Source organism: Hypomesus nipponensis, chromosome 12 (assembly GCF_054491055.1).
Source record: "Hypomesus nipponensis isolate SF chromosome 12, ASM5449105v1, whole genome shotgun sequence".
NCBI classification, from domain to species: domain Eukaryota; kingdom Metazoa; phylum Chordata; class Actinopteri; order Osmeriformes; family Osmeridae; genus Hypomesus; species Hypomesus nipponensis.
The window spans coordinates 13,058,022-13,072,829 of record NC_140372.1 but is presented as its reverse complement, the minus strand read 5'-3'; the positions used below and the strand labels follow the sequence as shown (position 1 = coordinate 13,072,829).

Genomic DNA, 14,808 nt, shown 5'->3' with positions numbered 1-14,808 from the left:
TATAGGGGGGGGGGGGGGGTCACATTCATAGCATTAGAGAGAACCTCCTTGGGTTCTGTTGTGGGGGGGAGTGCAGTTCAGACTGGGGCAAGATACAGTGGAAATAACAGAGAGAAAGTGATTAAGAGATGGAAGACAGATAGAGGGGGAAAGAGCGTAAGTAAAGCTTATTTGTATAGCACCTCTCGCAGATAAAAATCACAGTGTTTCACAACAAAATGCAATATAACACTACAAATAAAGAATACAGGAATATTTTCAATAGAAAAACATGACATAAACACCATTAAAAAAAAACCCTCAACTAACTAAAAGCCTGCTTGGACAGAAGTCTTGAGTTGCTTTTTAAAAGCCTTGACAGAAGTCGCACACCGTAGAAAGAGAGGCAAAGCATTCCACTACCTAGGGGCCACTGCTCGGAATGAACGATCCCCTCTAGTTTAAAAATGGGTACAGGGAACCACTAAAAGCTTCTGACCCAATGACTTCAAATTACGAGTGGGGGTATGAAGCTGTATTAAATCAGAATGTAGGCAGTACTCTGAAAGTGAGGACCAGGATTTTAAATTGAAGAGAGAGGGCGCTTTTATTTCTGATCTGGGTGGGGGGAACACAGCCAACAGTATTACTGAGCTGGAATGGACTGAGGAGAGAGGGATAAAGGGATGGAGAGATGAAAGGATGACTGAGGGATGGAGGGATGAAAGGATGTGAGGATGGAGGTTTCTGAGTCACAGAGGGTTGGATCAGAGCCATGCACAGGGCAGACAGGTGATAGGTCTTTAATTTCAGAAACACACACACTCTCTCTCTCTCTCTCTCTCTCTCTCTCTCTCTCTCTCTCTCTCTCTCTCTCTCACAAACACACACTACACACCATCTCTCAAACACACAACACACAAGTGCACGCTACACACACTCTCTCTCTTTCCCTGTCAAACACACAAGTACAGACTGCATGCACACTCCCTCTCTTTCTCTCTCAAACACACACAAGTACACTCTACAAACACCACGAGTGCCTCCCCCCCCCCCCCCCCCCCCCCCCCCACCTTGAGCTCCTCCACGGCCCGGCGGAGCTCCTCGGGGGTGTGGTAGGTGAAGTCTCTCTCCAGGTAGTCCTCCTCCGCCTGGCTGATCCACTCCTGCATCTCCTGCATCTCCTTCCTCAAGCTCATCGTCTTGTCCAGACCCCCCTTCAACGCCGACTTCTTAGCATAGGCCTGGGACACACACGCATGCACACATCCCCGTTCTGTGTGTGCGTGCACGCGTGAGAGCATGTGTGTGTGTGTGTGTGTGCATACGTGTGTGTGTGTGGGTGTGCGTGTGTGTACCTGTTTACAGATGTTTTCCCACTGTGCGTTCAGCTCATTCAGCTCCTTCTGGATGTGGATGGCAAACGGAGGCTCCGCCTCTTTCTTCAGGGACACGCCCACCTCATTGATACCGTTGAGGCTGGGTTGGATGGTGTGGATGTCGTTCACTAGGGCCTGGCCAATCACAGTACAGACAGGGAAGATATAACCGATAAGTTTTGAACCTGGCAGTTGCTTAGCCTGACATGTTGTCAGGCTAAGACAGGACTCTATAGCTAGCCTTTAGAAATCGCTTTGGGTTCTATATTGCTGTTGTATTCTCAGGGTGTGTTGTGCTGAGGGTTCCAAGCAGGGTTCTAGACTGTGGTTCAATGCTGTGTGGTTCTGCTTAGATCTTGAAGGTATATGCTGCTCCAGAGGGGTTGCCAGGTTGGGGAAGGTTGCCAGGTTGAGTAGAGTTACGTACCGTGCACTGCTCCAGCTGTTTCTCCAGGGCCTCGGAGTCTCCCAGGGCTGGCCACTCCTCGTTCAAGAACACGTCAACATCCGCCATCCACTTCCTCAGTGACTTCACGTCATTCTACACAGACACAGGAAAATACATACTGGAATTACAGTGCGCTGTGTGTGTGTGTATATGCATGAGTGTGTTGGTGTGTGTGCTTGTGTGTGTATGCATATGTGTGTATGCATGAGTGTGTTTGTGTGCGTGTGTGTGTGTGTGTGTGTGTGTATGCATATGTGCGTGTATGCATGTGTATGTATGTATGTGTGTGTGTGTAAGGGGGGGTATGCCTGTGTGTGTGTGTGGGGGGGGGGGGGTGTATATCCATGCACACAGCCATCAGTCCTGGTGTGAGAGACCTCAAACTGCAGCAGTTTGGCCATGAGCTCCTGCAGCTTGGCCCTGCTCTCCTCCAGAATGTTCTCCAGACGCCGCCAGCGCAGCAGGATCCCGTCCATCTCCAAACGGTACCTCTGGCTGATCTCTGGAGGAGTCTTCTGGAACACCTGCTCCACACACACACACACACCGAAGCACACAGATATATAAAGGAGTTGCCACGGCAAGAGTCTGATTCTATCATCTGTCATTTTATTGATGCATCTATCCATTCATCCAGTCAGCCATCCAGCCGTTCACCCAGTTACCATCCATCCAACCCTCCATCCATCCATTCCAGCAGAGTTGACCTCTGACCTGATCCACAGTGGAGGTCAGGTAGTCCACCTCACTCTGGTGGGCTTGGAGGGCAATCTGCAGGGCCTGGGAGGAGAGATACACCAATCACTGTGTGTGTGTACCTGTGAGTGTGTTTGTTTGATTGTGTGTGTTTGTGGGTGTTTGTGTGTTACCTGGACGTCTGACAGTCTCTGCTCCATAATAGGGTACTCTGTTACAGCTGTGGCTGGGATGGCAAGCTTGGCTTCACACTGCTGTAACCATGCCAACAGGGTGGACACGGTCTCCTTGTACAGTGCTGGGGGCAGGCTTTCCAGGACTACACACACACCACCACACACACAGAGGTTTTAAATAGTACCCTTGGGCCCTGGCGCAATCTGTGTGTGTGTGTGTGTGTGTGTGTCAATGTGTGAGAAAGAGTCTGTGCATGTGTGTGTGTGTTGATACGTGAGTATGTATCAATGTGTCTGTGTTTGTGCAAGTGTATGAATGTGTATGTGTGTGTGTGAGTCTCACCCAGCTGCAGCTGTCTCTCCCTGGCCCTCAGGTCCTCCAGAACCTGCTCGTAGTGTTCTGTGAAGGCGCTGATGTCGGCGTCGAAGAACACCGGCGCGTTCTCCTTCTCCCTCAGCTCCTTCAGATGCTCCTGCAGGAGCTCCACCTGGGGCTGCAGCGAGGAGAGGCGCAACACCTCCTCCTGGGGCATGTGGGGGGGGGGGAGGCAGAGAGAGCGTGTGAGCAGGGTGGAGAGTCAACAGACAAGAGAGGGAGGGGAAGGAGGGGGAGGGAGGGAGGGGGAGCTGGTTTCATTTGCCCTGGCATTGCGTACGTTCATCCAGCACACGCGTCTTGAGAGCTTTGATGAATTTTAACGATCGACGGGGTCGAAAATCAGCGCTCGCGTTGTGCCGCAACTGCTTCAGACCGACATCGATTACAACCTTACCTCAGGCAGAACCGGTCGGCTACATGGACATCTACTAACAACTACACACGTGCCTCGTTCACAACTACAGTCAGCTCCTAGGCACACGCACACTTTCTCTCTCTCAGACACACACACATACTGAACCACAGACAGAAGCAGCCAGAATGTGTACTTACTGACAGACACTGCAGACAGGAGACAGAGAAAAAGACAGACAGAACGTCAGACATGCACATGCTTATACTGTGACACACACACACACAAATACACACACACAAACGCTGACAAACAAACTAAAGCACACACACACAGTCCCTCACCCTGCATCTGTCCAGCTGAACCTTGAGAGGTTCTGGTTCCGAGGCAGGAGGGTGTTGGACCTTCAGCCAGTTCTCTGAGTTCACCACCGCCTGCTCCAGCAGCTGGAACAGGCTGTAGAACGCCAGCACCTGGACACACACAATGTGAGACATTGCATTATTCCACATGTATTCCTGTACAGCCATTGCCCAAGCTGGAGCCGGGTTAATTACTCGCAATCCAATGAATGAAGGCAGACGCAGAGATCAAGTTTTCAAAATGTCAACAAAAACAATTGCATTTATTACGCTGTAAATTCCAAACAAACTATTGCCTGTGTCTGTCAGTATGCAAGTGGTATAAGTAAATATAATTTAGTATAAGTAAGTGGTATTTTGCGGTCTAAAAGCTGTTCTGCTACCCTGTATAACGAGGGCTCCAAGATTCTAACAGGTGCCACAGCTTCTCACTAATTATATAGGCACCTCCTGTCTGACAACATACAGGAGAGCGTACATTTATAAATACTGACCTCCACATTCTGATTTTGTTTTACACATCCACACTTGATATTTTATTTAAATCTTTATCCAAACTTAATCAATATGGCGACAAGAAGGAGAGAGTTGCATGTTGTCCAGTTGTTTGGTCAGACACAGAGCTGCCCCAGGTCCTGACGTCGTGTGGAACGAGGAACATGAGGACCAACTCCACCATAGACTCCTCAAGCCGGAGGGCCAAATGTCTTACATAAATATTTAAGATGGTCCATCAACTTGTATCTATAGTGCCTAGTCAAGGAAAGCACTTATCTCAGAGAGCAAACATACTGTGTGTGTGTGTGAGAGAGAGAGAGAAAGAGAGAGAGAGAGAGAGAGAGTCTATGTGTGTGTGTGTGTTTGTGTTTGTGTGTGTGTGTGAGAGAGAGAGAGAGAGTCTATGTGTGTGTGTACGTGTGTGTGAGAGAGAGAGACAATCTGCACACAGGCACAGAGAGAGAGAGATAGAGAGAGAGAGAGAGAGAGAGAGAGAGAGAGAGAGAGAGAGAGAGAGAGAGAGAGAGAGAGAGACTGTGTGTGTGTGTGTCAGACCTTGCTCTGGTAGTTGAGCCAGGACAGTCTCTCTGCCAGCAGGAGGCAGAACTCCTCCCAACGGCTGTTCAGCTGCTCCGCTGCCTGCTGGATGTCGTCTGCACGGCCCCCCTCTGGAGACACACACACACGCAAAGACACACACACAAAGTCACACACACAAACACACACAAACACAGAGAGCGAGAGACACACACACCCAGACATGCACACATTTTAATCAATTCTTAAATATATATATATATGTATATATGACAATGTATCATTTTATAAGCAATTTAAATATTTTCTGAGATTTCACAAATCCTCCAAGCTGCCAGTGACAGTTAAAACACACACACAAAGTACACACACGAATGTAGACACACGCACACCTGTGACATCCAAAACACACACACACACACCTGCACACACACAGACAAGCAGGCAGACAGGGGTCAAGGGTGAGAGTCGTCTCATCAGGGGAACAGAGGACTGTGGCGCTCGCCTTGAGCTAGAGAGCAATGGCCAAGACAACCGTTACCACGGCAACAGCCGGGGGACAGGTAGCAGGGTTGCCATGGGGACAGTGGGCGTGTCTTACCGCTAGCCAACTGATGGAGGAGAGCCTGAGCCGAGCGTGTCGCTTCTTGAAGCTTCCGGAACTTCTCCGGCCTCTCCCTGTCTATTGCCTAGGAGACGGAGGAGGGGAGGAGGGAAGGAGGGAGGGAGAGGGGGAGATGGATGGAGGGAGACGAAGCAAGGGAGCAAGAAAGAAGGAGAGAAAGGTGGGTAATAGAGACAGAGTGAGAGAAAGAGGGAGATACATGGATGGAGGGAGATGGAAGAGAGAGATGTAATGAGAAAAGGAGGGAGGGAAGGTGGTGACAGAGACAAAAAACAGAGAGAGAGAGAGACAGAGAGACAGAGAGAGAGAGCAGTGAAACAGCGTAAAAGCAGATATGCAGATACCCAGGCTAAAGAACAGTAGGAGAGAGAAGGAGATGCACTGTGTTGGCTGTACGGATCTGTGCTTGAGCTGAAACATTCAGCTGAACACTCACAATCCTGGCCAGTGTACCGTATGTATTATAATGATGACTTGACACTGAGGTCTGGGTGGATGGTATTGATGTTTGACTGGCTAGAGAGTTGCTGATCCCAGCAGTATCGCGATGGAAACATGTCAGGCCATAATATCTCCAGCTGTGTTTGACCTTTGTTGTACATGTGTGTACTGTACGCTGGCTTGTAGAGGATTCACATGGCTGATTCAGTCTCTACTGTCTCCACTATAGGACACAACGTCTCTACTGTCTACAGTGTCCCTCATGTATTTCTACAGAGTGTATCTATTTAGTCTCTATTGTGTCTCTACTGTAGAACTAATGGATCAGCACTGTGTCTCTACTATGTATCTAGTGCAGCTCTACTGTTTCTCAACCGTGCATCTACTGCATGTGTGTTGTGTCTCTCCTGGCAGTCTACTGTGTGTCTGTTGTGTTTCTCCTGACAGTCTACTGTGTGTCTGTTGTGTTTCTCCTGACAGTCTACTGTGTGTCTGTTGTGTTTCTCCTGACAGTCTACTGTGTGTCTGTTGTGTTTCTCCTGATAGTCTACTGTGTGTCTGTGGTGTTTCTCCTGACAGTCTACTGTGTGTCTGTGGTGTTTCTCCTGACAGTCTACTGTGTGTCTGTTGTGTTTCTCCTGACAGTCTACTGTGTGTCTGTGGTGTTTCTCCTGACAGTCTACTGTGTGTCTGTTGTGTTTCTCCTGACAGTCTACTGTGTGTCTGTGGTGTTTCTCCTGACAGTCTACTGTGTGTCTGTGGTGTTTCTCCTGACAGTCTACTGTGTCTATGCTGGGTGTTTTCGGTGTCATTACCAGGACTTTATCGTGCAGCTCCTGAACGCTGCCCTCCTTGCGGGACACAGAGAACTCGGGGCTCTGCAGGATGGCTTCCGACCGCGTCATGAAGCTGTGCAGCTCTGTGAAGTCCACATCAAACCTGTACACACACACACACAGTAAGAAATATTCAATACAAAACACAACCAATCAACCTTGCCGTTGGACAATGCACCATTTGACTTAACTCTATAGTGTTTCAATCTGCGGTACTATCCTTGCATCCTCATTTTCTGCTCTACTCTGCTTTACTGTACTCTAAAGATTTGGTTTGTTTGGATAGACAGACAATGGCCTACCTGCTGTTGGCCTGTAAGGCTGACAGACTGACAGGCAGGCAGACAGACAGACAGACAGACAGACAGGCATACGGTCAGACAGACAGACAGACAGGCATACGGCCAGACAGGCAGGCTGACAGACAGGCATACGGCCAGACAGGCAGACCGATGAGTATTGAACTTGTGGGCAGGCAACCTTTTCTTTATCACAGAAAACAGAACGACTGACCATTAAGTGTCTGACCAGAAGGATACTGGTTTACGGGCTTATGGTTAAGTTTTCACCCAGTGCAATGAAAACAATTCACCAGTAACATAAGTGCCAACTCTGAGGCAAATATGACACAATCAATTACTTAAAATACTTCTAATTCATGGACCCAGATGTGGTGTGGGTGTGTCTGGCCAGAAGCATTGAGGGGCTTTCTGATTGGCTAGGGGTTGTGAGTAGCTTGCTGGTTGGCTAGGGGCTATGAGGAGCTTCACTGATTGGACAGCTCACCTCTTCCTGAGCTCCGAGTCCACGACGATCTGTCTCTTCTTCTGTGGTGACGGAGAGAGCTCCTCCTTCCTCTGGCGCACAGACACCTTCTCACGCGTCGTCACCTTGGTTACCGTTGCCATGACAGAGTGTGTTATCTCTGACTGCGCCGTGGTGACAGCCAGCGAGATCTGGAAAGAAGACACACACACACAAGTGAAATATTCCGAAAGTAAACAAGCCAGAGTGATAGGGACGCTTGAGAGCCAATCAAAAAAGACTAATGGACATACTCTAACCACCTGTTAGAGGAGGACACATATCTTGTATACTTTTATACATGCTCATATAATGTGACATCCACTCACTCACTCACAGACACACACACACCCTCACCATTCACACACAAACACACAGTCCCGTTTCCACCCTGCAGATTCAAGGTTAGTCCACCCTCTCAGCTGCTGCTTATGGCCATGACATGATAAACCATGAATACACCATATTCCATATTCCATTGTTGTTTGCTTTATATATATGTATGTATATGTATGTATGTGTGTGTATGTGTATGTATGTGTGTGTTACACTTAGAGATTCCTGTTGTTTAAATTGTAACTTGCTTAACGACATGCTCTTATGGTTCTTCCCTTTGGCACTTGGTTGTTCACAATGTGTGCTTCTTGTTCTGGCTACCCGCAATGCTTTGGGGCTATCTTGTTGTTATTAACAGTGACCTATGCACTTTGTAAAGCTCTCTCTTGGAAGTCGCTTTGGATAAAAGCGTCTGCTAAATGAATAAATGTAAATGTAATGTAAATGTGTGTGTGTATGTATGGATGCGTGTGTGCTGTGAATATAAAGACAGCTAAACAGAAGAGATCATTTGGCTGTCATGGAGATGATCAGAGAGGGTAGATACAAGAGAATCTGTAATTGTGTGTGTGTGTGAGTCTGTTTATACATGGGTGGATATATCTGCTTGTACAAATGTGCGTGTGCTATTGCATGTCTGTATTCAGGCATGCGTGTGTGTGTGTGTGTGTGTGTGTGTGTGTGAGGGCCATGATGAGGGTGATTAGCAGGGTACTAATGAAGCCTCTGTGCTCCTCAGCTTCATGATCCTGATTAAAATGTCTCCGGAAAGGAGGGAGAGGAGGAGGAGCAGAGAGAGATTACAGAGGAAATATGGAAAGAGAGACAGTTAGAGAGAGGGAAAAAAGTGAGTTTGAGAGTCATACTGCAGCAGTAACATGTAGTATTCCAGTATTGCTGCAGTATAGGACCGGTAGTATTCCAGTAGTGCTGTAGTGTACATTGTACTCTAGTATTGCAGTAACACTACAGTACAGTGTACTCTGTAGTATTGCAGTAACACTACAGTACAGTGTACTCTATAGTATTGCAGTAACACTACAGTACAATGTACTCTGTCATACTGCAGTAGTGCTGGTATAGTACCTGCGAGTTTGAGGCCTCCAGGCTCTGCAGCAGAGCGTCCCAGCGCTGAGCAAAGTTCTCCAGCCTGGCCTGCAGCTTGCTGGACATCTCCTTGTTCTTCACGCTGGACAGAAGCTCCTGGCTCATGGAGCACAGCTTGTCCATGGTCGGCCTCTTCATATCCAGGTCCCCCTTCACAGCCTGCCAGGAACACACACACACATTCACACACACTGCAGGAGCACGCGTATGGAACACGCGTATGGAACGCGTATGGAACACACGTCTGTATGAGTTCTTCATGCCTTGTCGAGAGGTCATGGAGAAAAATCATGTGTAAACACCGCCCCCTAAGTCCCCACCGGACTATGGTCATTGACCGCTGCAGCTGTCACTCACCGCCAGCCTCCGGAGACCAGCCACCATGTCGGCCTGCTCTTTGAAGCCTGAGGTCTTGATGGAGCGAACGAGCTCCTCCTTCGTGGTCAGCCAGGAGTCAAACAGCGCCTGGGGGGGAGGAGGGGCAATTAACAGGGATCGACATACCAGTCAACCTGCCTGCTGGAGAAAGTAGGTGATTAGAGGGAAGATATGAAGAATTATAAGAGAGGGGAGAGCAAGGAGGAGTGGATGAAAGAAGGGATGAAAGGAGGAAGGAAGGGATTAAGGGGGAAGGAAAGATGGATGGAAGGAAGGGGCGGGAAGGGGAGGCACATGTCACTTCCTCCTACCTGCTCCTCAGTGAAGTGCTGCCACTTGAGCAGGATGTCCTGGAGGAGGAGCCAGCGCTCCTCCGTCCACTTACAGATCGCTGCCCAGCGGTCCCCTAGCACCTGCACACACACACACACACAGTTAGAGAGGTGGACTGAATTCTTTCTTTACAATCTTGGCTTGGTGGCCATAAGGCACCTGTTGGCATGACAACCCTTCTCTGTTTCTCGACATAGCAAACATGCGTGTGTGTGTGTTTGTGTGTGTGTGGGTGTGTATCCTTGTATTTCAGTGTCACCTGTAGTTTCTGCTCCAGGTCAGCAGTGGCGCTGTCTCCACTGTTCTCATCCACCACCACCACCATGTGGGTCAGAGAGTTTACCCTCACCTGCTCCATCTCTAGGTCTTCCTGTAGGAGCTGCTCACATACACACACACACACGTCAAACACATACATACTGGTATCAAAACTCTGTCAGGGGGACAAGAGGTGACACACCACCCTGAGACAGGAAGCAGACATACCTTGTGTTCCTCCACCTGCCGTTTGACGTGCTCCAGGTCTGGTCCCATTGGCTGAGCCCCCATGCGCTTGATACGCTCCTCTGTAATCTCCAGCCAATCGGTGAGTTGCTTTAGCTGCTGGTGCTGCAGGTCCATGAGCACCTCGTGAAGTCTGGGAGGGGGGGGGGGTTATATGTAAGCATATTCTCAAAGATTGCGCAGTATGACCACATTTAGAGTTCAGGGTGGGGGGGATGATTTGTAAATGATATAGAGTATTTGTGTAAATCATTTTTTGGTTGTCTGTTTTCATGAAGTTCAAATAACTTTCAATCAAGGATCATATATTTATGTGTGTGTTTTTCTGTGTATACAGTATGTGTGTGTTTATCTGAGTGTGATGTGTATGTGTGTATGTGTGACGTGTGTGTACCTGCTCTGTCGCTCCATGCTGGCCACCCTCAGGTGCTCCCAGCGGGAGTTCAGCAGGTTCATCTGCTCTCGCACCTCGGACTCCTCCCCCTCACTAAGATTCCCCTCCCCCAGGAGGGCGGAGCCAGCACGCAGGACACGCCCCACGCTGCCTTGGTGAGACGTCAGCTCCACCATGTAACCCTGGCAACACACAGGAAAAACCCCCACATCAATACGGTGCACACAATAGTCGATCTGTGTGTGTTTGTTGTGGGTTGTGTGTGTTGTGTGTGTCGCCCCCTCTACCTCGTGAGTGTGAAACTGCTCCTTGACTTCCTCCACCTGGGAGGAGATGGAGGGCTGGGCCTGGAGGCCGTCCTCCGCTGACAGCAGCCATGTCAGAACCTCCTCCAGAGCTGATTGGTAGCCCTCCAGGTGGGCGGAGCCTGGTGGGAGAGGGCTCAGGCCTCGTTGGAGATCATCCTGGCTGCCCCCGCGCAACTGTGTGGGGGGGGGGGGAGGGTTTAGAAGGAGAGGGGGGTCCTTAGATGGAAGAGGGATGGTGGTTGGGGCTGGGGGTTGGTTTGGGGAGGCGTGGAGCTAATGAGAGATGGATCCATCCCATCCTGTGGCTGCCACAAACACGCACGCCCACATACACACATGCACGCGCACACACGCCATGCAGAATGTCTCCGCATCCATTGAACATCCTGCCCCATTGTTTTACAATGGAAACTTTTCAATGCATGGCCTCCAGCCAGGTCTGGTCTGGGTCCGATCTGGCCCTGGCTGTCCAGGCAGCTTACACACAGACAGGTTCTACGCACACAACTGAGGGGACAGGAAGGAGGGGCCTAGAAAGAGACCAGGCCGAAGGGGGTGTGGCCAGACAGGGTAAACGGGACGTTAGCGCAGACACAGACCTGATCAGTAAAGCGCCTCCTCTTTTGCTCGGGGGACTGGACATAGGCAGCCTGGGTGTAGGCATAGCTCTTATAGCGCGTTTGTAGAGACGGAGAGGGGCTACGCACACGACCCTGAGCCACACTCACTGTAATCTACGGACAGAGAGAGCGAGAGAGAGAGAGAGAGAGAGAGAGAGAGAGAGAGAGAGAGAGAGAGAGAGAGAGAGAGAGAGAGAGAGCGAGAGAGAGAGAGAGAGAGAGAGAGGACAGAGAGTGATAGAGAAAGAGAGAGAGTGGAGGCCAATAGAGAGGGTCAAGATGGGGGGACAGTAGATGAGTGAGTCAAGGGCGTGGATGTAGAGGACAAGAAAGAAAAGAATACGAACACAGAGAGCCATGTAGGCGGGAGAAAGAGAGAGGAAGGATAGAGAAGAGAGGGGAGGGAGAGAGAGAATGACAGTGTGTCAGATCAGAGTACAAGAGAAGGAGAGAGGAAGATAACACATTTAAACATGACAGAGAGACAGAGCTACAGGCTCCAGATAGACTATTCTATTCTATTCTGCTCTGTTCTGTTCTATTATCTTTTATCTCTGGGACTGGTATACGGCTAAAGGCAGGCTGGCTGTGTGAGGGTTGTGGGTTAACATCCTTTCTAACTGGAATCCAGCAGAATATCTAGTAACACATTCTCACGCACTCAGCTCACACGGTTGAGAGTTACGCTCCCGTGTGGATGAGTCACCAGGATGTGGCCGCGTGTGTAATAGATTTGTGACAGTGTTGTGACAAGAACGAAAATGATGATGGATGAGGAGTTTGTTAATGATGGTTGGTCTGTCTGTCTGCCTTTCTGTCTGTCTTTTTGTCTGGCTGCCTGACTGACTGCTTGTCTGTTTGGCTGCTTGACTGACTGCTTCTCTCTAGCTATCTGTCAGGCTGTCCGTCTACCTGACTGACTGCTTGTCTGTTTGGCTGCTTGACTGACTGCTTCTGTCTAGCTATCTGTCAGGCTGTCTGTCTACCTGACTGACTGCTTGTCTGTGTGTCTGGCTGCCTGACTGATTGCTTGTCTGTCTGTATGTCAGACAGTGTGACAGAAACTGAAAGCCTTAATAATCCCTTGAGTTTCTTAGTGACAAGCTGGCATGGCCACGCAACATCATGATACCATGCCAATAGATCACCATAGCAACTGTTACCATAGCGATGACAGCATCTTATCTCATCCTAATGATTACAATTTGCCAAGGCAATGGCACTCAACTGTGACGATGCTGTCTCGCTATGGTAACGGGATGACTTCTTCAATGTAGAGTAACGACATCCCATAGTAAGCATGTTAACAATGATGTGGCGGATGCAAGACAGGGACCAGTGTACATGTGTAGAAGTTCACAAAGGGTGTGTTTGTGTGTGTGTGTATTTGTGGGCCAGACCTGTTGAGAGTAGCGCTGCTGTGTCTGGACGGTGTAGCTCTCCTCCTGGGTGACCCGGGTGCTGGGCAACGCCTCCACCTCCTGCACTGCCTCCATAGTGACCCCGTGTGGAAGGACTTGGAACAGCGACGTCACGTACATCATGACGGACTTCTTATCAGGGTGGGAGACAGCCACGTCTGGAGAGAGGGGCCCAAAGTTACAAACCTCGATCCACCTCTACAACTACACAGATATACACACACACACACACCTTTACACACGCTGTACAAACTGTCATGATGGACTTCTAATCAGGGAGGGAAGACAGCAAAGTGATTCAGTCCATATGACCTCTCCTCACACACTGTACCAACACACACACACTCGCTCTGCACAAACATACAACACACACACTCTCGCTCTGCACAAACATACAACACACACACTCTCGCTCTGCACAAACATACAACACACACACTCTCGCTCTGCACAAACATACAACACACACACAAAACCCTTCTAACAGAGACACCAGTTAGAAGCAAGGTCAGCATGGGAATGAGGCCAAGAGGACTGATGGATCGCAGAGCGGTAAATGTAGACAAGAGTTATCGATCAGAGAGTGATAGATGGAGACCAGAGTAATAGAGACATGAGGGCTGGATAACAGACCAGAGTAATGGATATGCGAGTGGATGGAGAATAGAGGGAGGGAGACCATGTGAGAGTGTGTGTTTGTTTGTGTGTGTGTGTGTGAGATGGGAGGAAGCTTGATAAGGCAGGAGCACACTGCAGTGAAAAACTGTTTCTTTATTGTCTAACGGCAGTTCTCCATCTGCTGCTGACACTGGGTGTGTGTTTGTGTCTGTGTGTCAGTATGTGTGTCCTGAACACAGCCCTCAGATCTATCTCGATGATGATCTGAGACATTGATAGATGTCCTGTTGTCAGGGAGACCATATATCACACAACACCGTGTGTTCCAAAGCCACAGCAGCCACTGAACCTTGGGCTACCCTCAAGAGGTTGTGTGATGACTAGCTGGGCCAACGGCTGGGCCAACGGCTGGGCCAACGGCTGGGCCAACGGCTGGGCCAACGGCTGGGCCAACGGCTGGGCCAACGGCTGGGCCAACGGCTGGGCCAACGGCAGGGCCAACGGCAGGGCCAACGGCAGGGCCAACGGCAGGGCCAACGGCAGGGCTAACTACCTGGTCAACAGCTAGGCTAACTACTAAGCTAACAGCCTGGATAATAGTTAATGTAGGAGCTAGGCTAACTGCTGGGATACCAGAAAGGCTAACAGCTAGGCTAACTGTTAGTGAAACCTAGGGGTTTTCCGACAGCAATTGATGAATTCAGGTGGTGTCAGAATCAATTAACAAAGCCATTAACCAATCGACCAATGGGGAGCAGGGTGTCAAATCATATAAAGCCCAGTATAATTCTGAGGTCTTCTTCCTGGTCTGCTGTGTTCACAGTGTCCTCCGCTGTCACACCAGACTCAAGGATGTGCACATACTGTCACCAAGGCAACAGTCAATCAAATACAGCAGTCTAGCAGAGGAGTTGCATCAGTGAGGAGGCATGACTTCAGGAATATGTTGTTCTCAGTTTTGAAATGGAATTACTGAACTTCACAATTTAGATGATAAAGGCTATTTAAATATTACATTTTCTTTAGATGTTCTCTAATTTCTGCCTTGTAGGCAACATTAAGGACTTCAAACTGTTAGGAATTAGGAACACAATTAGGATTATTTTTGATTATTATTTGACCCCCCTTTAGCTAACAATTTTGTGTCCATGGTTACAATGGGAATAACATGGTCTTGATGGAAGTCTATGAGCTGATGGAGATCTAATAGAGGGCTCTGACACAGTCTACTTCGTTAGGGGGACCGAGGCGTGTGATTGGAGGCTATTTAGGGTCTC

At 49.2% G+C, this 14,808-nt stretch overlaps 1 protein-coding gene across 3 annotated transcripts in view; it reads right to left on the bottom strand.

The window, feature by feature from the left end:
- Window positions 1-14,808, bottom strand: part of dmd (dystrophin) — a 68,195-nt gene that overhangs the window by 34,482 nt on the left and 18,905 nt on the right. For all 3 annotated transcript variants that reach the window (XM_084667696.1, XM_084667694.1, XM_084667695.1), the window contains exons 8-28: window positions 12,893-13,071; window positions 11,472-11,606; window positions 10,852-11,046; window positions 10,565-10,746; window positions 10,153-10,303; window positions 9,926-10,045; window positions 9,645-9,746; window positions 9,313-9,420; window positions 8,935-9,114; window positions 7,495-7,664; window positions 6,688-6,811; window positions 5,408-5,495; window positions 4,825-4,937; window positions 3,754-3,882; window positions 3,022-3,202; window positions 2,676-2,821; window positions 2,521-2,586; window positions 2,184-2,330; window positions 1,786-1,899; window positions 1,338-1,493; window positions 1,053-1,223 (exon numbers count right to left, since the gene is read on the bottom strand). In XM_084667696.1, the coding sequence (XP_084523822.1) occupies window positions 1,053-1,223; window positions 1,338-1,493; window positions 1,786-1,899; window positions 2,184-2,330; window positions 2,521-2,586; window positions 2,676-2,821; window positions 3,022-3,202; window positions 3,754-3,882; window positions 4,825-4,937; window positions 5,408-5,495; window positions 6,688-6,811; window positions 7,495-7,664; window positions 8,935-9,114; window positions 9,313-9,420; window positions 9,645-9,746; window positions 9,926-10,045; window positions 10,153-10,303; window positions 10,565-10,746; window positions 10,852-11,046; window positions 11,472-11,606; window positions 12,893-13,071 (2,957 nt within the window). The remainder of the gene's footprint in view (window positions 1-1,052; window positions 1,224-1,337; window positions 1,494-1,785; window positions 1,900-2,183; window positions 2,331-2,520; window positions 2,587-2,675; window positions 2,822-3,021; window positions 3,203-3,753; window positions 3,883-4,824; window positions 4,938-5,407; window positions 5,496-6,687; window positions 6,812-7,494; window positions 7,665-8,934; window positions 9,115-9,312; window positions 9,421-9,644; window positions 9,747-9,925; window positions 10,046-10,152; window positions 10,304-10,564; window positions 10,747-10,851; window positions 11,047-11,471; window positions 11,607-12,892; window positions 13,072-14,808) is intronic.